This window comes from Aptenodytes forsteri, unplaced genomic scaffold (genome assembly GCF_000699145.1).
Source record: "Aptenodytes forsteri isolate BGI_AS27 unplaced genomic scaffold, ASM69914v1 Scaffold179, whole genome shotgun sequence".
Taxonomy (NCBI): Eukaryota; Metazoa; Chordata; class Aves; order Sphenisciformes; family Spheniscidae; genus Aptenodytes; species Aptenodytes forsteri.
This window is the reverse complement of record NW_008795378.1, coordinates 1652042-1672374: the sequence shown is the minus strand read 5'-3', so window position 1 is coordinate 1672374 and position 20333 is coordinate 1652042. Positions and strand designations below refer to the sequence as shown.

The 20333-nt window shown below is 40.7% G+C and overlaps 1 protein-coding gene across 1 annotated transcript; it reads left to right on the top strand.

Moving 5' to 3' along the window:
* The first annotated feature begins 7147 nt into the window (after nt 1-7147).
* On the top strand, nt 7148-20026 carry LRRC31 (leucine rich repeat containing 31). The gene is made up of 10 exons (XM_009280545.1): nt 7148-7160; nt 8848-9105; nt 10373-10522; nt 10922-11089; nt 13563-13730; nt 14612-14779; nt 15548-15715; nt 16833-17000; nt 18200-18367; nt 19550-20026. The coding sequence occupies exons 1-10, from the start codon at nt 7148-7150 to the stop codon at nt 19867-19869; spliced, it is 1749 nt and encodes a 582-aa protein (XP_009278820.1). The 3' UTR covers nt 19870-20026.
* Nucleotides 20027-20333: the final 307 nt, after the last annotated feature.

Genomic DNA, 20333 nt, shown 5'->3' with positions numbered 1-20333 from the left:
ATAATCCTTATTTCTTCTCCTTATGAAGTTCACTGAAGCAAGATGCACTTCAATGGAGACTTATTTCTGTGTAATGAAATGAGCTGGACTGATACAGAACTTGGCAGATGGCTTCTTTATCACAGATCACCCTATCTTTTTCCAAAATGAAATCCGTGTTCAGACATATCAAATTCTTTAGCTAAATCTCACTTCCTTCCATGTTTCCCCCAAAACGTTTAAACTAGAAGAGTAGTGTGCCCACAACTGGCAGCATAAGTAAGGAACAGGGTGGTCTGATGGATGGGTTGGGAAGTCCGGGACCGGTAGGCTGCGAATCCCAAGAATGAGCTTGAACAAGAAATGGTGTCCTAGAATCCTGGGACTAGAAGCAATAACCAGATGCTGCGGTGGCACAGCTGGCTTAGAAACACACAGGAGTCTAAGCAGGTTTTAATCCACTGTTTCTAAACAGTCTGTCCTAAGTGAGGAATCTGTGAAAGAGTTATAATCCTTATTTCTTCTCCTTATGAAGTTCACTGAAGCAAGATGCACTTCAATGGAGACTTATTTATGAAATATGAAATGAGCTGGACTGATACAGAACTTGGCAGATGGCTTCTTTATCACCCTATCTTTTTCCAAAATGAAATCCGTGTTCAGACATATCAAATTCTTTAGCTAAATCTCACTTCCTTCCATGTTTCCCCCAAAACGTAAACTAGAAAAGAGTAGTGTGCCCACAACTGGCAGCATAAGTAAGGAACAGGGTGGTCTGATGGATGGGTTGGGAAGTCCGGGACCGGTAGGCTGCGAATCCCAAGAATGAGCTTGAACAAGAAATGGTGTCCTAGAATCCTGGGACTAGAAGCAATAACCAGATGCTGCGGTGGCACAGCTGGCTTAGAAACACACAGGACCTTGCCTTTGGGTCCACTCACAAGAAATTGAAAAATAACTAGAGAAGGGAATGGGCAAAGCTGTGTGTCAGTGTCACTGTAATCATCTGATGTCTGGGTATGTAGAATGTCCTTTAAGCTGTAGCAATCCTCGGGAGTTAAATTTTTTTTCCAATCCTCAGCCCTTTGCTTGGTTGCGGGGTAGATGCTCTAGTTCCTTCCTGAGTTGCAGGACACTCTGAAGAGGGAAGTGCCCAACTTTGGTGTTCACCTGTACTAAATACACACTGACAAGATAAGCAAACACTCACTGGAAAGGTAACAGGTTGTAGCACAATTGGCTGTTCAATGGAAAAACATTACATTTACCACAGCTCTTGAGAGAAGTTTGGAGAGACTAGGTGGATTACATAGCTGTCTCATTCCCAGTGGAAATCTGGGAATTAGTCAGAGGGAACTGGACCCAAAAAGGAACAAAACTGAAGCTACTGAATTTTACTTACCGTGGCTCATCTCAATTCCAAAATCCAATGAGTGAATCTAAGTGATGAAATATGGCTAACCATTAAGTTCCTTTGAAAATTAAATTGACCAAACATTGTATGTTGAAAGAAGACTGGATGTGTCCCTGAATCAAAATGTTTGGAAAGGTCTGGATTTAAAACCATACAAGTGGAGTTTTCAAAGACCTGATTTTTTATTTGGCTAACAGGACTTAAATGTTTTGGTCAAAATTTTCAAACTGGCCGCGTGCTGAAAGAGCAAATCAGTTGGTAAAATTGTATTACCATTTCCATGCACACACACCAGACATAATGGAAGCTGCACTCTACCATGTTTGTGTTATCTATGGAATTTCACTCTTTTCACTCTGGATGTGCCTTTTTACATTGGACTAATAATTAACAAAGCAAATGACAACACACACACACACTTATTATCTTTAATTAAACCATTTTATGGCATTTGTTCATATTTGCTTGTTTGGGGATTTTTTTTCATTAGCCTGTGTATGGATTTAGGGTATTTTTGGATGTGGAAAGGTGAATTGTGACTGCATTGGTATCGCATTCAAAAAGAAAACTGTTGAGTAAATACTCTTACTTGAACTAACTTTTGAAATAACAACTAGAAATACAGGGACTCAGATGCTTTCATTTAGGATGACCCTAAAAATGCTTTACAACCAGCTCATATATGAGCATAAACTTGCTCTCTCTGGCAACACATATTGAAGTTGAAGTTTCGCAGAATGCAATGGGGAGTTTTGCTGAACTATCCAGACCCATTGTACCAGATGGTACTGTATGGAAGTAACACTGATCCTTTGACTCCGATGATTTCTAATTAGGTTTCTAGTAATTAATATAGTTTGCAGGCCTTGCATGAACTCTGAAGATTACCCATTCATGTAAATGCTTAACTGAAAGGGGATTAATCCTGGCATAAGTTCAACCAAAAAGAATTTTCCGGCCTGAAAATCTTCTCCATCAGACTAATATATTGCAATAGAGAATGAAACATTAAGTTTGTATTTGTGTAGTTCCATTTAAAAAAAGAGTAGCTCAATATCAGAGTGTTAAAAATATCTGCATTGTGTATATAAATATACATTTGCTGTGATAGATCTTTTAGTCATGCTTTTTATGGAAATCAAAATGCATATTCAATATGAGATAGTAGTTGGGAAAATTTACTTATCATTGCTATTATTTTATAGTAGGTAAGGTAAATTCTGGCTTTGAAAAAAGGAATATGTTTTAGAATTCTACAGTTCATATTTAGCAGCTCGTGCTGGTATATGCAAGGCTGAAATTCTTATGACTGTAATAAATCAGTGGCAACAGGGGCCGGCACACACCTCTGCTCACAATCAGTTCATCCAGCACATGCACTTGCAAGATTGTCCTGCCAAGTGTGCAGCCCCTTCAGGTCAGGCAGAGAACCAGAGTTTCATAACTTTACTTTTTGTTAAGTTTTAAAGTGTAAAAGTCCAGTGAAATGTCAAAATCTTCCTCAGCCTTTCCACCCATGGAAAGTCCCACTGAGTTTAGAGAACTGTTTAAGGTTACTCAGAGGCGTATGCATTTCTGAACCCAAGGTTTTAGCTGGTTTTGTATGTTCTCAGTGTCTCTTCGAACCCCTCCTGTGATCAGTCTATGGTTGTACATAAATATGGAATGAGGGGGTTGGATTTAGTTTTCATAACCCAGTGAAATGTATTTTAAACAGCTGCCTCAGGAACTACTGTAGGCTGATGGGATATCAAAATCAGAAGGTTGAATATTTTGTGGGAAATTATGAGGATACTCGGATACTTTGGACCCAGTTGAATCCTCAGGCATGCACACTGATCTCAGTGTAGGGAAGTCTGGAATGAGTTTGCTCCGGGGAAGTGTCAGTGTTGCACAATATTTCTGAGGGTATAAGAATATATGGAAAAAGTGTTTATCCAGATGGCAGCACACTGCTGAGCTCTACCTGGAAGCCCAAGCTACGTTTCCTAACCTAGGTTCTGCAGAGCACTTCCTGCTAGTGAGTGCAGCTGCATCTATTAATTCATCCTTGGGGAATGGTCCTTCCAGCCCATCGTGAGTGCAGTCTCTTCTGAAGGTTTTTGTCTGGCCCTAAAGTCGATCCCTGCTGTTCTGTGAATTGCCTGGGTGTAAAGAGAGTCAACATCAAATTAACGGATGACACAGATACTGTGGCGCTAGCAATGTACCATCAGTGCCAGCTGAAGGTTTCTCAGCTATGTAGGCAAGACTGAATTTTGCTGCTTCAGTTATAAGGGGTCAGAACTGGGTCAAAGTTCGAGGATGAAAGAAAGGGACAGAGCAGGAGAGAGAGGATGGTGAGAGCTGTGGAGGGCATGGTTTGATGTACGTGGCTGGGAAAGATGAGGGCAGTGAACCTGGTACCGGAGCAGGCCACTCTTCCCCTACCCTCATTTGACAGCAGCTCCTGGCACATGTATTCTGAGTCAGCACAGCCCAAGAGCAGGTCACCTGGCTCTGGCAAAGTCAGCAATGGGGCAATAAGCATTTTTCCACCCCCAGCAATTTCTTGGCCCGTGCAACTGCCCACTTCACCTAGGCAGCCTGCAACAAATCGAGCCAAGCAAGAGAAGCCCACGGAGGCTGCTGCAGGCAGCGAGTCATGCAGAAAGGGGAGACAGAGCGGCAGAGGTGCGTGCTAAGGAAAGGGAGAAAAAGTAACATGGCAGTGATTCAGTCTCCTTCTCCCACAGAGAGGAGAACAGTGGCTTCACTGGGTGTGAGCGAAGCTGGGGAAGGGAACTGCCTTAGAAGCAAACAAGGGTCACTGTGTTACTGCATGCTACAGGACTCAGAATATTAAAAATCCCTAGCAGATAAATATCCAAAATCTTTAAAGTCTATATAAATATTGGGCCAAGTGCCTCCCTGGTATAACTGCAACAATTGTACGACAGCGAGGATGGGTTTAGTCCAGTGTGTTTAGATTCTGTATTATTTAACCTGATGCTTGGGGTTTTGTTTTCCTTTAATGGATAATAAGGGCCATCAAAACAGAGTTGCTACTTTGCTTGGATTTCATTGGAAGAGACACTACTAAAGGGAGAGGAAATCCCCAAAATGATACTCAGTGATTAAGTACATAGAATATAGGATTTCAATGTTTGTAAATCCTTTTTTTCAAATGAACTTGTGGCACTAATCCTCTAATGGCATTATTTCTTTGGAATATATGCCGGATTAAGGAGTCACAATGAGGCAAAGTACAAAAATCCACATTAATCTCTCACCAGTGGATGCTGTGTGGGATGCAACTTTAACTATTGTGTTCCAAAATTGATTCTGTTCCTAACCTTGCCCCAGGTCTACACAGAGGGAAGGATAGATATAAACAAGTGTGACACTGAGCACTCGGCAGATGGTCACAAACCATTTAACTGGATAGAAAGGGGAAGGCATTCATTATTTTTAAACTCCAAAAGCTAAGCCTGCCCTGTGCTGTCCATGACATACTGCAAGAAGCAGACGCACAGGTCCGCGAGGCAGGAGCAGGACACATGTTCAGAAGTATGCCATGGAGGAGACAGCAACTGATGCAGCGAGGCCCAGTCTAGCATTTAAGAGGGGCATGGCTGGGCCTGGCTGTCGTGATACATTGCGTGTTCATGGCACAGCCTAGGCTATCGCAAAGTAATGCTCATGTTTTCAGCCCAGTGCAGCTGCCTTACTCTAGTTATCCTGCTTTGCTTTGGGATAACCCTGCTGTCCCCTCTTCCTGCATAGCTGCTATAAAGAAAGGTAAAGATTTGCTTTTTAGGAAGAGGAAACTAGGTCACTGGAAAACTACATTTCCCTTCTCACTGGATTACAGGGATGCTGTCATGGTGCCATGAGGTATTTTCACTATCATTCAACAGCCTAAAGTGGGGAAAGAATTTCTGAATGAGCAACATACCACCTAACACACTGATGTCAGAGCATTCAAGTTAGCCTAGCCTAACCACTGTAATCGGTGCTTAATGTGCTTAAGGGTTTCCCCAGTTCCAGGGAGTGGAGATTATCAGATATTCCCATTCCACATTATCATTGAACTGCAGCAGACATCAAGTGTCTTGGGCCAGCAGAGCCAGGCACATGTTCACAAACACGGGTTGTCTTGTCTGTGTTTCATCCCTGGCCACTCCGTTGTTAAGCACAAGAAGTAAAGTGGAAAAGAGCTGTCAAATTGAATGAGTTCCTTACCGACAGAAATGCTTGGGGTTTTCGACCGTCTGCATAGCTGAGATGCCTGAACACGTGAAGTGAATTAGCATACAAGGAGGAGATCTTTCCCAGCAGATACAGGTCTGTAGTGAGATGCTAGTTTCAGAAATTGGGACAGGACAGCCATGCCGGTTGTCAGAAAACCCTAAAACCAACTTGGAGATCCTTTCTGTTTGGGAATAGAAATGCACCCTCCATTCCTGCAGGGCAAGACGGTTCATCACAGTGTTTTTGTGCATTTTTTCCTACTGTAAATGTTTCCCAGCGTGGTACTTCTCATGGGCAGGAGGATTTTCCTGGTGTTCACTTTAAGTTTTTCGCCTCTTAATCTTATCCTGTTGACGCCTAGCAGCACCCCGTGCCTTATTCCACCCTGTCTGAATCATTTGTACGTTGACACACTGAGTCAAGCCTGTCCTCATGGCTGGTGTCTGCTCAGCTGCTTTCAGAGGAGTTGTTAGTTTTGTTGACCAGCTTTATCATTCCCCACCGAAAGCACTCCAGTTTGCATATGTCTTTAGTGTATACATATCGGTGGATGGTCCCTTGTATTTAAGGAAGTATAAATTATATGGCAACAGGTGCAGACAAAGGTGAGCAGGAAATGATAAGGGAAATGGAGAGTTTCCCACATGAGGGGAGACAAGAAGAGTTTGGTTGGTTTAGCTTACAAAAGTGAAGACCTCATAGATTAAAAAGAATCATCAAAGCTAAAGAGATTCAGGATAAATGGCCATGAGTACGTTTAAGCTAGAAATTGTAATGTTCACCATCGTGGAAATCAGATTCTAGGACAGACAGACAAACAAAAAAAGGTATAATGAAGTTTGAGATATGTATACGATGTATGACACGATTGCATTGTAATGTTGTATCATGCTGTTGCCTACAAGTAGATTGTACTGATGATGCAGTAGGACCTCTCCTCTCGTATCTCCCATGGCCCTAAAATGAATGTATTCCTTTTTCTTACTGAACTATGCAACATCCTGCTGACAGCACGGCTTTGCTCAGCCTCCAGCAGTATTTCTGACCAGTATGGACAAAAGAGGTGGGAAAACAAAGAGCTTTTCTTCAGGTAGTCTTGTAACCTGATCTGTAAGGTGACTCAGCCCCTTCTGACAACAGCTGTTTCAGGGACATGCAGTGGTTAGCCTGCAGTGTCGAAGTCTGCGCTGCCACTTCCTGATTTCTGCTTTGTGAGCTAAGCTGGGACATGATCAGAGCATTTAAATGGACGTCTCACCCCCCCACCCCCCGAAAAGAGAGGCCAGGGACAGCAGGCTGACGTTAGGAGACAGTGCAGAGGACTAGAGGTGTCAGGAAGACCCCACAAACCAACTTGTGCAGAGCTGCTGCTATCAAACTGATGAAGACAGAAACTCTTGAAAGAAAAGTATGTGGAAAGTCCTGTTAGGGGAAGAAGTGAGGTTTTGTTTGCATGTCATGGCTCACTTCTGCAAGCCCTGAAAGTGCTGTACAAGGTGAAACAGATCCGCAAGTGTACCAATGGAAGAGACAGGTATGTTTCTTTGTTTAAAATAATACCATTCAACAGCATGAAAACACAGCCAGGGTAACCAGCATTGCTTTACAGTTCAGTAAATGTGCATGTACAGCTATGTATATTGTTTTGTATAATTTTTGTGCTTTACTCATAAGAAATACAGCTGTGACAGGCTATTAAAAGCAAGACTAAACAATGCATCAGCTTTTCGTAACTGTAAGAGCTCTGCCCTTGAACACTTGTATCATGGCAGATAACTTCCAACACAATAAGAAAATTTACATACATATATATAGATACATCAGTGTATATATATCCACATTTATGTATATACACACACACACAAAAAGAAAATTATGTGTATATAAAAGCTACATTTGCTTTATTTTGACATTTTCCCCCTGACCTGACTCTTGCTATAATAACAGAAAACTATCTGTGAAATTCATAGGGTTACTGATACTTCTTCACGTGTTTCTCTTTTTTGGAAGGTTGATGCTAGTGACATTATATATAACAGACTATTATTAAAATGATTGAGTTCATCTGCTCTATGGATGATGGAGAATTGTGGAATGAGTTCTGTGTGGGGGTCTGTACTGGGGAAGGGGGAATCTGTGTGAGCACAGAAATCTGTTCATGAGCTCTGGTGTATTACAGGATCGAGGTCTGAGCACAGCTCATTCCCCCTGCAGTCGACGGCACACAGTAGTACTTGATACATACCTTTTCCACACAGTCCTCACAAAGCAAAAGTCAATGAATGTCTGCTTAGTTTTTATGACTGATTGCATGGTTAAAAGCATGTGTGTGCGGGAGAATGCTAGAATTAAAACTAAAGAAAGAGCATTAAATTAATGTTTAGAGAATAACAAAGCAGCTTCAGAATCATCAGATGATGCTATAGCTTGTGTAGTATAAACAGCAATAAGGAAAGAACGTGTATAAATTATTATAAAGTCAAACTTAAATTTACTTGTGAATTAGCCACTGAAACTGAGGTCACAATAGTACTGAACTGTTCCAAACAAGCTATCTGGGGGTCTTGTTTTCTTCCAGCGTTGGCACACTCCCAGTGTTCATAGCTATGATACCTGGTTGTTTTCTGCACTGTCACTTCAGCTTTGCTCTAAGGTTAATAGGGTTTCGCTTGCATGTTCCACCCTGAGCTTGGGAGCCTGTGACGTTGTTCAGGCAAGGATGTCCTTGTACTTCTCCTCCTCTCACTTTCCTGACTGCCAGACTGGTCTTTGGCATGAAGAATGACTTTGGTGCCAAACTTAACCTGGTTTCCTCTCAGAATGGGGACATCTCAGCCTTGCTTATTTAATGTGGCCACAAGACTTTGAACTGAACCTGGGGATTAAGTGACAGGGGAAGCAGCAGGTTAGCCCTTCAGCGCTCGGTGGCCACGTGGGGTGGCCTTAGGAGCAGTCTGCGTTAACAAGGCAGCAGAGAGTGATACTTGTACTATTGGGAGAACTGGGACCGCTGAGTCTGCTGTGCTAATACTGAGCATTACCAGTTCCTTTTGAAGGAGGAGAAATGAGTTCAGAGTCTGGTCTACTAAACTGTGCTTTTCTCATATTAACATAGAGGGAATGGTAGGAGATTCTCAGTGCATCTGCCATTGTGAAAGAAGGTAAGCAAGAGCAAACGTTACTAAAACTAATTCTTTCTATGTCTGCTGATCCCCTGAAAGATGACGTTCAGAGCTGCCAGGATAAGCATGAAGAGGACATCCTGAAGAGTTCCCCATTTCACTTTGTTATAAAACAGTTCCAAGAGAAGAGGTCCTCTCCTGGAAAAAGAAAAGAGCAGCCTTCAGCCCTTAAAAAATTCTTCAGGGGCTTTGACTTTGGGAAATCTGAAGGCAAGGACAGAAGGGAAATTGAAAAAAAAGAAATAAACAGCTCCGGAGCTGATGATCAGAGTGAGAAGCAAGATCTCTCTGTAGAAGGTAATGCTGGTACAATAATGAAATATATGTGCATGTGTATATATTTTAATTTCATAGAAAATCAGTTGCTCTTCTTGCTAGCCAAAATCCTGTATTTTGCTGCCTACAGTTTATCCTTTAGCCAGGATTTGCTTCCGATTGGAACATTATCGAGGATGTGCCCTCTGATTTGATAGGTGCCAAGCAAGAAGTGAGATCCATGTTGCTGAGGAGGGATAAAGCTTTTGGGTGACCTCTCTCTTGATCTCCAATGTGAGAGGTCAGCGCTGGAGTCAGCTCATTAGTTGCAGAGCTTATTTGGTTTCAAAGCCAAGCTTTGAGCAGTAGCTTGGCTTGTATTTAAGATCAGTCTCTGTCCGCCCTGCTGCTAAAGCAATCTGAAGACAAGAGCAGATGTGTCCTACCGCTTGACACTGGTGAGGGGGACGGGAATGGCATGGAAATTCATCATGTATGTTATTTTGTGCACACAAGAATACTCTTTACATCCACACCAGAGAAAATGAAGCTATTTTTAAAAAGGAGCTGGAAGGTGAGGCTTAGAACCCCATCCTTTGTCCTAAGAGTTTTGGGTAGGTTTGGGGAAACAATGAGGGGACAGATACTGAGAGTGGCATTGCTATTTTGTGTAATTTTTGGCTGCTTTTTTTCCAGCTATAGGCATTAGATGAAATTACGGATTTGTTAAAGGGTTTAGCAATGAATGTAAATGCAATTTTCCTTGCTGTACAAACTGCATGGAAGAAGAAGGTAAGTGGGGGTTGCTTTGCAAAGCCAAGAAAAGCAGGAAACTGCCCTTACACAGACAATGTATGAAAATGAACACAGACTGTCAAGAAGGAAGCAGCAGGTTCACCACACAATTGCAGGGCCACTCGGTGCTAACTGATCAAGTACAGATGTATTGCAGCAGTGTGGCTACAGTGCAGGCACACAGAGGTGGTTATGACTTGTGCATCCAGAATAGCTGCAGTTCAGAGTTTTGCACGAATTTCATGTCCTTGAACTGGTGGTGCAAACATCCAAAGTCACTGGCATAAGGTAGCGTAGAGATATTCTTTTCTCACTCTGCATCAGGAGCTTTGTAACAATCTGATCTGTAGTGATCTTATCACTCAGGTTATTGGCCCACATTGATCAAAAATAGAGCCCGGTTTACTGACAGATTTAGTTAATTTCCCAAAATCTTCACCCAACAGCCACAGACAGGTTTTACACATTGTGTTAGTAGCAGAGGTAACCAGGGCACTATTTCTTTGTTACTCAGATGGACTTTCACATCTCATTTCTGAAGCGGAGTCACCATCTGGTGAGCAGAGATTTAACCAGTTCATGCAGAAACTGGGAAAGAAACCCAACAGCAAGAATCTGGATCTAAATAATTGTGCATTAAGTGCAGCAGATGTAACAGAGCTGGGTAAACACACATTTTATTCAACTAGTCACTTCATACATTTCTTTAATTCTTATTTGCCTATTCAATTATTCACTCTCCTCTTTTCCCTTCCCTTTCTTTTAAACAGGCCTGGCTTTATTTAACATTTCATCTGGTGGTTACAGGTCCCTGAGAAATGTTAATTAATAAATTATATAAATTATGTAATATATATAAAAATATAAAAATCATACAGGTCTGTGAAGCAGATGAATGTCCTTACACTCAAACTACAGATAAGAAAACTGAGGTACAAATTGTCATGGCTTTATAATGCTATATTAGTTGTAGAAAGCATCTCTGTATTAACATGTATTGACATCCAGGGTGTGCAGATAACATGCAAACAGAATACGCTTTTTCTTTTCTTTTTTTTTACAGCTGCTTTACTGCCATTTCTCCCAAAGCTGCAAGAGATCAGCCTGTCCTGGAATGGTTGTGTTGGTGGGACGTTGAAAGCTCTCACTGTTCATCTTCATCACGTGAACCTGTTAAAAGTCCTTCGACTTAACAACTGCAGGCTGACAGCTGAGGATGTCACCTCCTTAGGTGCAGGATTTCATTTACATTTACTTCCAGACAGCTTGGGTCTAGTGTAATCCAGCTCATCTCTTCGTACATCCTACCCCTGCTGCTTCCACACTGGGCAATGTAAACTCCCGCTGTGAAACAGTAGAAAGAACTTGGGTTTATGAGTGATCTGATACATTTGAGTAGCTCTGCCGAGTTCATTCCTCAGGGCATGAAAGTTTCACATTCAGAAGGGAACTGAATTCAGTCCTATTTGCAAGAAAGCATGTTTTCAATTTAGATTAGTATTTGTTTGGCTAGCTTTCATATCTAATAGTAGACAGAAGAGCTGAAACAGTCAGTCACAATAGGGTCAGCTTAGGTCTTCATGCTGCAGGACAGATGCAGTGCTCAGCACAAAAAAATGGGTGGTCTTTTGGAGGAGACTTAAAACCAGTGCTGCCTTGGAGCTTTATAACTTGTTTTTGCAAGTCTGGGAGAAGTTTGTTCCTCTGTGTACTTCTTTGCTTGGAGTGCCTGCAACCCTGCTTTCTGCTAAGCATGAGATTTAAATATTTTAAAGGTGGTGTTATGCGCTCAGGTTCTGACACTGAGTCACTTACCTCTGGGCCTGAAGTTTACTCTGGGGTGGGTCTGTGATATGTATCTAAAAGAAGGGCAAACTCAATCAACTACAAATTCTAAAAACCTGCTGCTTACTTTGCAAGTTCTAAAAACCGGTCTGAGTTATAAAGCTGGATTTTGTCATTCATATCCAGGCTTTTTGCAGGAAAGGTTCAGAAATAAAATTACATATATGATGGTAGCTCAAAAGTGGGTCATGCTATCTGTTGGGGAGGAAAAATGCATCTCTACAAAAGCTGGTGAAAATAATTGGTCTGTTTATGATGAGGCTAAAATCTGTGTTTCATTTTCTATCAGATTTTTTCAAATTTGTTTCATCCTTTTTCAAACCCTTTTCTCATACATTTTTTCTCTTGAGTTTTATTGGTTATATTTCCAATTAATTTATTTTGCCTGGTTCTTCTGTGCTGTTTCCTTCCCCCTTCTGGCTTGGCTTCTGCTGGGACAGACACAAAACTGATCACAGGACTTGAATTTCCAGTCAAAATGTGATGCCCTTGGCATGTGGAATAGCAACAGTCAGTTTGCATTGATTTTGCCTGCGATTTTGGAAAACAGCAGGCGTATTTAGGCCAATAGTGCCTGTTTGACTGTGTCCACATCTATCTGTGGAAATGTGGCCACTTGTGGACTCAGTGCATTCTTTTTAGAAATCAGTGCTTCAAATATAACCATACTATCAACATCTCCTATGTGATTGCTCAGAGCTGTGACTGTGAGAGGTGGTAGGAAACCATTCCTGGAGTTATAGTCCTTTATTTATCTTCTGGGTGGAAAATGTGTCTGGAATGCTAGTCCCCATGTCAAACAGAAACAAGCTATACTGCAGAGGCAAAACCACTTCTCAACTGTAGTGCATTGCTCAGTATTCAAGACTGAGGCAATAATTTAAAATAAATGCAAAAATAAAAATTAAGACATGTCCTTTTCTCTCAAACCTGGATATTCACTTACAACAACAGAAATAATTATTTTTCTATTATAAATCTTTTGTGATGAATTAATTATGAAAACACACAGACATGAGAGGGTTTTATTATTAAAATACAGTTCTCAATTACTAGGTTGATGACGAGACTTTAGATCAAAAATGTGTATGACACTTTGAAATTGTATTTGCATATGGTCTGATTAATTGATCTTTCTTGGGAATGAGTTTATGCAAATATACATCTGCCTCCCTCCTCTACAAAGGAAGTTAGGAAGCTGGATTTTGCAGTGGGATGTTAGTATTACAAAGAAGCACTAACACTTCACATTGGCAGGTGTGTCAAGCCTGGAAAAGGCTAATTTTTCTGACTGTAATCAAAATCAGTGCTGTCTGCCTTGAAATCATGGGAAAGTTAGTTTGGGTCAAAACAATGTTCATCTTGATTCCTTACTAAGTGAGTCAGAAATTCCTGTCAGAAATGAAAGTTTTAAGTTTCAGAAATAGCTGTGAGAGGACTTCTTTCATCTCCTCCAAAATAACCTGTGGGCACAGTACAGAGGACGTTGGAAGTTTGCCAAATAAAATAGAGCAGAACTATACAGGACAGTAAATTCAGACTTGTCACTTGTATTGATTTCCCTATAGACTAGACTTTCTGGGTCCTGGCACAGGTCTACAATGATGGCTAAGCAGTCTGTGTGTGCTGTGACAATGACTTGTGATCTATATTGCTCCTTAGACAAGGTGAGAATTTATACAACATTGCTGCAGTAGCAACAATTCATGGCATACACCAATTTTCCTGGCAAGCCATACAAAATACAGTAATTTGAGAATTAAGTCGCTAACCTTCCCCTTTAATATATTCAAAACCTGTATTTTTGTCTTGCACTGAAATTGATACCTAGAATGAATCACCTTAGACTTCTGTTACAGGAGAGGCATTTGAAATTGTCACTCAACTTGAGGAACTGGATTTATCATGGAACAGTAATATAGGTGGAAAACTATCACTCCTGACAAAAAAACTCCAGAAAGGATGCAAGATAAGACTTCTGAAAATTACAGACTGTAACCTGACGGCAAAGGATGGAGAATCCCTTGGTATGTGTATCCACATAGCTGGACTGAGAGACTGGCTTCACAAAAATGTAACTTGTTTGACTTAGATTATGGCTGTATTGAGCTCAATAGTAGTTGAAAGTTAATTTATTTCAGGCTCTGCATTATAATAGTATTTACCACACAGCATTGGGATTTAATGCACTTTCTTCCAAAGAAGAATGTTGTTCTCTCTAATCGTGTGAGGTAGGGTTAAGAAGAAGAATAGCTAGATCTAAACTGCAGTCTGGCTGCCTCAGTGGTCCAGGGTAGCTGGGGCCTTTGAGACCCTGAGCAAGTAATGTGTGTCAGAATTTCCAACACTGATTGCTTAAAATTAAGCAGCGGAATAGGTAGTTAGCCATGGGATGGGAAAGAAGGCCTGAGGGATGGGAATTTAGGCTGAGCTGGCAACCACTGATCACCCCTCCCCTCTTTCCTCTCATCATAGCTTAATCCTGTGTGGTGTTTTGATCTGATTCTGTGTTTTAAAAGATATTTTCTCCCTAAGGAGAAGCCCCTGTGCTCTCATCTCTACTGCAGGAGATGGCCGTATGCAACATACAGTCATAATATCTTTTCATTAGAAATTTTTCTTTCTCTTTGTATTCCTGCTTTTTATTCCCCTGTATTTTTCTAACTGTCCTTGTATTTTTTCACCTTTATTTTCATACAGATTTTTCACTGATTTTCTTGATTCCTATTCAATCTTTGTTTTGCTGTATTTTTTAGGTAGAACAGGAACTTAGTAAGCCTAAACCACACATATAGGCAAACCCAGCCTACCTCTTCCTGTTTGTCATGGTGCTATATTTTTCTAGGGTTCATCTGTATATATTCCAGGCAATTACCAATTCTGGTTTTCTTTTCTTTTTTTTCCCCAGCTGAAATTCTAAATGTGATCCCAAACCTCGAAGTATTAGATCTCTCTATCAACAAACACATCGGCTGCAGCATGAAGGTTATTGCTCAGGATCTGAAAAATGTGCCAGGCTTGAAAGAGTTAAACTTGCACATGTGCGGATTAACGCAAGACAGCCTCCAGGGCTTAGGTTAGACTTTATGTTCAGAAAGACTTTCATTCTGAATAAATTATACATCTGAAAACCATTTAAGAAAGGCAATGAGGTGGGATTTTGCTGATGGTTTGGCAGTATTAATGGGCAATCGTTATTTGCTGTTTGAGGATTGATAAAAGACTACAGAGACTTTCAGCAGGAGTAGCATTTATCTTCCCTGAGCTCAAGCATGTGAAAGTCAGTGGGGAGAGTCACCCTCCACACCATTTCTGAGACACATCTTGGGGTAGATTAATGGCTCTCTGGACATGCTTCCTCTCTCCTCAGATAGAACATAGACAAGGGCACAGACAGGCTAGCTAACTTTTAACAAGCTAATCCTACTCTCAGAGGGGAATCCAAATTCACCATTAGCACTTAATGAGTGTCCAGTGAAACCATATGAAATGGGCTTATTATCTGTGTCTCTCCCTAGTGGAGGTCTTATCCATAAGACAATTAATTAATTGCACTAATTAGCACATCCAGTAGTAATTTCAGCAAAAGGCTGAGGATTGAGTGGATCTGGGGGATGAGCTGGCCTCACCTTCACCTGCTCTTCTAGAGAAGAATGGAGTTGCATAGATGGGGAAGCTTTGTGATATTACTGTATGTCTGCTGTGATTTTACGCTGAAGCTTAGCCTAAGAGCTTTGCCTACAATACCTTGTGCAAACTTTGATGTTAAAGTAAATAAACGCTAAAGCCGTGACCTGTGCTATTGTAGCAGCCAGTGACCAGCATGCTCCCTTTTCCATTTCAGACACTGCTTTACAGCACCTTGCCGAGCTAAGAAAATTAGACATATCATGTAACAAAGAGATTGGTGGTGGCTTTAAAGACTCAACAGCTCATTTGGCCAGCTTGAAAAAGCTTGAAGTCCTTGATCTCCACCAGTGCTGTGTAACAGAAGAGGACATGACCATTTTGTGTAAGGACATGTTGAGGAAATCCATTAAGAATGTAGGTTTTGACTTCTGAAAATATCTCAAAAGGCGTAAGAGGTTCTGCCTAACCTAGTCTAGCAGATCTCAGTACATCTTCCTTAGGCAGTTCTGGAAGTGCAGTGTGGAGGATAGCTTTCTTGATCAGTATGGAATGGTTTTTTGCTGTATCAAAGGAAATCTCATAGTGTCTGATCCCATGTGGAACTAAGGACCTGAATCCGCCATGATTTGGACCCGTGATGTGAAAGTAGGAACTGCCACCTAGCGCTACTTTTTTTGATAATCAGTAATTTTGGAAATACCCAGAGGCAGTTCCCACACTGGTATAAATTGGCATGGATCCAAGGTGCATATGTGCATGTAAATGTAACTGCCTAAAACTCCCTTGGTGAACTTTAAGTCAAGTAGAGAGTGATGTTAGGAGATCTTGCATTGCTGCTGCTCTCTGTTTTACAGAAAAGCTGAAGACTACAGTCTCCAGGTTGAATTGATCCAACTCATAAATACTATTAGAAAGAAAAAGACATTTCCTATTCAATCAGAGAGACAGTTTATTTTTCCGTGTGCATTATCATAACTTTTTGATACTGTTCTTTACTCTTTAGAACAACAACAACAAAAAATCCTATATTGTCCACATCTTATTTTCCATGATAAAGAAGATAATTTGAAAAGCTGCTGCGGAAGCATTGGGAAATATTAACTATTAGTAATAGCAATCATGATTTATTTTTAATTTCTTGACCCATAGAGAATAATCACATTAATATAAAGGAGTTTCAGTTAGCAGTGAAGACATTTGGAGGTAACCCCCATCTCATTTAACGTTAAATTCCCTACTTCACCTAGAAAATTTCAATAGGAAGCCGTGTTCTGACAACCTTCCACACAGTATGTAATACCTAATTTCTTAAACATTCCTACTGAAAATGACAAGGCTATTTATGGAGTAAAACATTACTCACCATAAATTTGAGTGTCAAAACTTGGCCTTGACTTTTGGATTGATTTATAAAGAAAAGAAATGATGTCAGGCAAATATACAACTACATATTTGTTCTGGATCGGTGACTGTCTAATAAATATTTCATGTTTTCATAGCCCAAGAGATACCTTTACTCTCCAGTCTTCAAGAGCTGAATTTGTCCTCGAATAAAAATGTTGGAGTCTCATCTGATCCTCTTCTGGGCAGGCTCAGGTTTTTACCGAAGTTGAAATCTGTGGCCATCAGCAATTGTGGTTTAAGCAAAGAGTCATTTTCATCACTAGGTAGGAATGTTTTTTTAAAGTGTGTCTACTCTCTGTGTATCCTTGTGGGACAAAGCACTTCATTCTCCTTTGGCTGAACTCCAGAGATGATGGTTACATTATACCACAGGTCCTGAGTGAAAAAGCCTGTAACGAAACCAGTGCTTCATGGGACCTGGTTGCAAGGGAAGTCTGTTGTATGTCTTCTCTCATTATACCTGACTGGATGAACTCCTTTTAGTCCTTTGTCTGATAGTGAACTTTTGAATACTCCCTAATTTTGGAAGAGAAAGCAAAACATGATTTTGTATTATGCTGTAATTATAGTTTGGTAGTAACACTGCATTTACAGTTTAGTGGGGTGGAGTTTTCACTGAATGTTTTTCACCTCACTGCTGGTGAAAGTTTCAGTAGAAACTTTCTGGGATAGACTTAAGCATGGGGCAATGGAGGAACTGAGGCAATGACTGCAGTAGTGGAAAAGATATTGCACAGCCATGAAGAAAAGTCCAGTCTAACACAGGATATGTAAATTCAGCCTCTTTTGCCTACTTATTGCAAATCTCAGTGGATTAGTGGCTACGCTGTCCCTTTGATAGGTGTTCCATATGGCACATGAAATCTAAGTACAGAGGGATCTGTTAGTTACTGTGTATTGTGCACTTATAATATCTTTTGTACTGTTTACTAGTGACATTGAAACCTATAGTAAAACTTGACTGCCTTCAGCAGAAGCAGTAGCAAGCTAAACTGGTCTGAGGTCCCTGCAGGAACAGTACTATATCATTACAATTATGTAAGAGTGACATCATGGAAATTGGTGTTGTCAAAAGATACAGAGCATTTCACCTTGCACGGTGAGTTCACAGCAAAAAATTACTGTCTTTAAATTGATATAAAATGGTTTAAAAACAAGCTGTTCTATTAAATTGACTTCAGTGGGACAAGGTTAAGCCAGTGATATAAACAGAAAGACAAGAAACCCCTCCTTGGGGGGGTTAAGAGTCCTTAAAGATTCTATAGGCAGGCCATTCTTATATTCTTTAAAGAGCACAGGAGACATTTTTTGTCCGACTTTTATTAGGATAAAATAAGTCATTCTAAGCACAAGTAGGCAGCCTGTTAGGAGCCTATTTACAGGTGAATTGCCGGTGAGGTGTCTATTGAGGCCATGTTGTTTTCTCCTAGTAAGCAGAAGTTGCTGGTCTTAATCTTTTCAGCTGAGGCTGCCCTTCACCTTCCTGAACTGGAGATATTAGACCTTTCTTGGAATAAGTGCGTTGGTGGGAACCTAAAGCTGCTTTTGGGAGCACTAAAGCTTGCAACGGAGATTCAAGTGTTAAGACTGAGCAGCTGTAACTTGGTGGCTGAAGATTTGGCACTTCTAAGTACGTATAACATGGTATTTACTAGCAGTCAAGGAGCCAGGGCATTTAGACCACAATTCAGAAGGGACTTGTTCCACGGGCTGAGCACGTTTTTGCATAAATCAAATGAAGAGATGAAAAATACAGCAGTATTTTTCCCAGATAGGGTTTTCATTTTGCTGAAGACCGTGTGTCCTGTGCATGCACAGTGCAAAAGCTGAAAATGATAAAAATGCAAAGAATCATTTTAGCAGAGTTTTATCTATTAATACAAAAAGGCAGCACTTAGAAAAATGTAGGGTTTATGTCTGTTTTTTATATCAGATATTTAACACTGCCTCTGAGGAATTTTATTTTGCTCGGTTGCTGGTTTTGGGTTCAGTAATTTATGGGAAATGTATGTGCTGACAGCCAGTAATACAGGCACTACCAGCTTTCCGTCCATTAGGTGTGTTTCTGGAGTCAAACTATTATGGAAGAATTAAAACAGAAATATTTTAGCCCACCTCTTAGCAGCTGCTGAGAAATACTAGAAAATAGGAACCCAATGAAGGAATAAATTCTAGGATCCTCTTAAAAACCTGTTTATTTTATAATCATCCTTGTGATTCTGTGGGTCTGACTCATGGGTTTTGAGTGTCTGAGATTGGCAATAGCTGTGTGACAGCTATTAAGGCCCTGTAATCTGAAGGCTGGTGAGATGAAGCCTGAATATTTTTGACTTTACAAACATCACCCTTGATGGGTGTCTCCTTTGCCAATCATACATTAAGGATCCCAGTTCCCTTTAGGGTATATTAGGCCCATTACCCTCCCACAGTGAGAGGTGGCTGTTGTAATCATGCAACCCCATCTAGTTTTGCTTTCCTGTTTCTAAATCTCCCTGTAAAGCCTGTCTGCCTATTTTAATTGGCACTTAATATAACCTCCTTCCAACTGACTCAAAGCTTTTCAGGTTGCCATACAATTTTAACCGCATACTTCTGTTCCTTTTGAATTGCCTGTGTTTTAAATGTGGTACACTCCTTCAGCTGTGATAAAACGATCTTTCTGAGATCAACAGCAAGTGATTTTATGTTGCTGAGGAATTGAATCTTGCTGTTTGACTGCTGAAAGGCCTTAAATAATATGGTATTATTGAAAAAGCTTTTAAAGCAATTGCCAGGATGTATTAATTGTGTTTGTGTCTGTCATTTCTTGCAGCATTACTGACACAGAATGGCCATCTAGCCAGATTACGGAAGCTGGATTTGAGTTATAACAACAACATCTCTGATGAAGGGTGGGTCGTTTTCTGTCAAGGCTTAGCAGTAGTCAAAGAACTCTCAGAGCTGGATGTCAGCCTTCGCCCATCATCCTGCCGTGACTGTGGGATGTGGTTCAGTGAGTTGTTAGCAGCACTGACAAAGCTGCCTGCCTTGGCAGAGCTGGGGATGCAAAGATGGGTCCTTTCAGAATCGCAGCGGAAACGACTGGAAAGCTTTAATCAAGACCACAAAAGAAAAATTCGTTTTGACTGTTGATGAAGGTTGAAGGTTTCTGTAAGGCCTTTCACAAGCAGCACATGAACCAAGTATTATGTATCTCTGACTTAGAAGACTGGCCAGTTTTTAGTGATCTCGTCTCATGAGAGCTCTTGAAATAGTTCCATAATTATATAAAACTGTTATTTAACCTTCTACATGCATAGATCATTCAATTTAATAACATATTCTTTGAGATTCTCTGGGCCATGCTTACACTGCTATGCTGACACTACTATATATGCTTAATCTTCATGTTCTGAATACAGCAATGACTACTGTCAAAAGAGCAATGATGATTTCAGATGGACACACTGCAGGTTTGCCAATGGAGGGAAGTGGCTGGGGTGTGTGCTAATGCAGGTGGGTGGGCAGTGTGAATGTGGCCTTGTGTATATAAGGAAAATGCCTTTAATGTGAAAATACTTGAAACCCCTATGTTTTAAATTTTAGTTTCTTCTCCC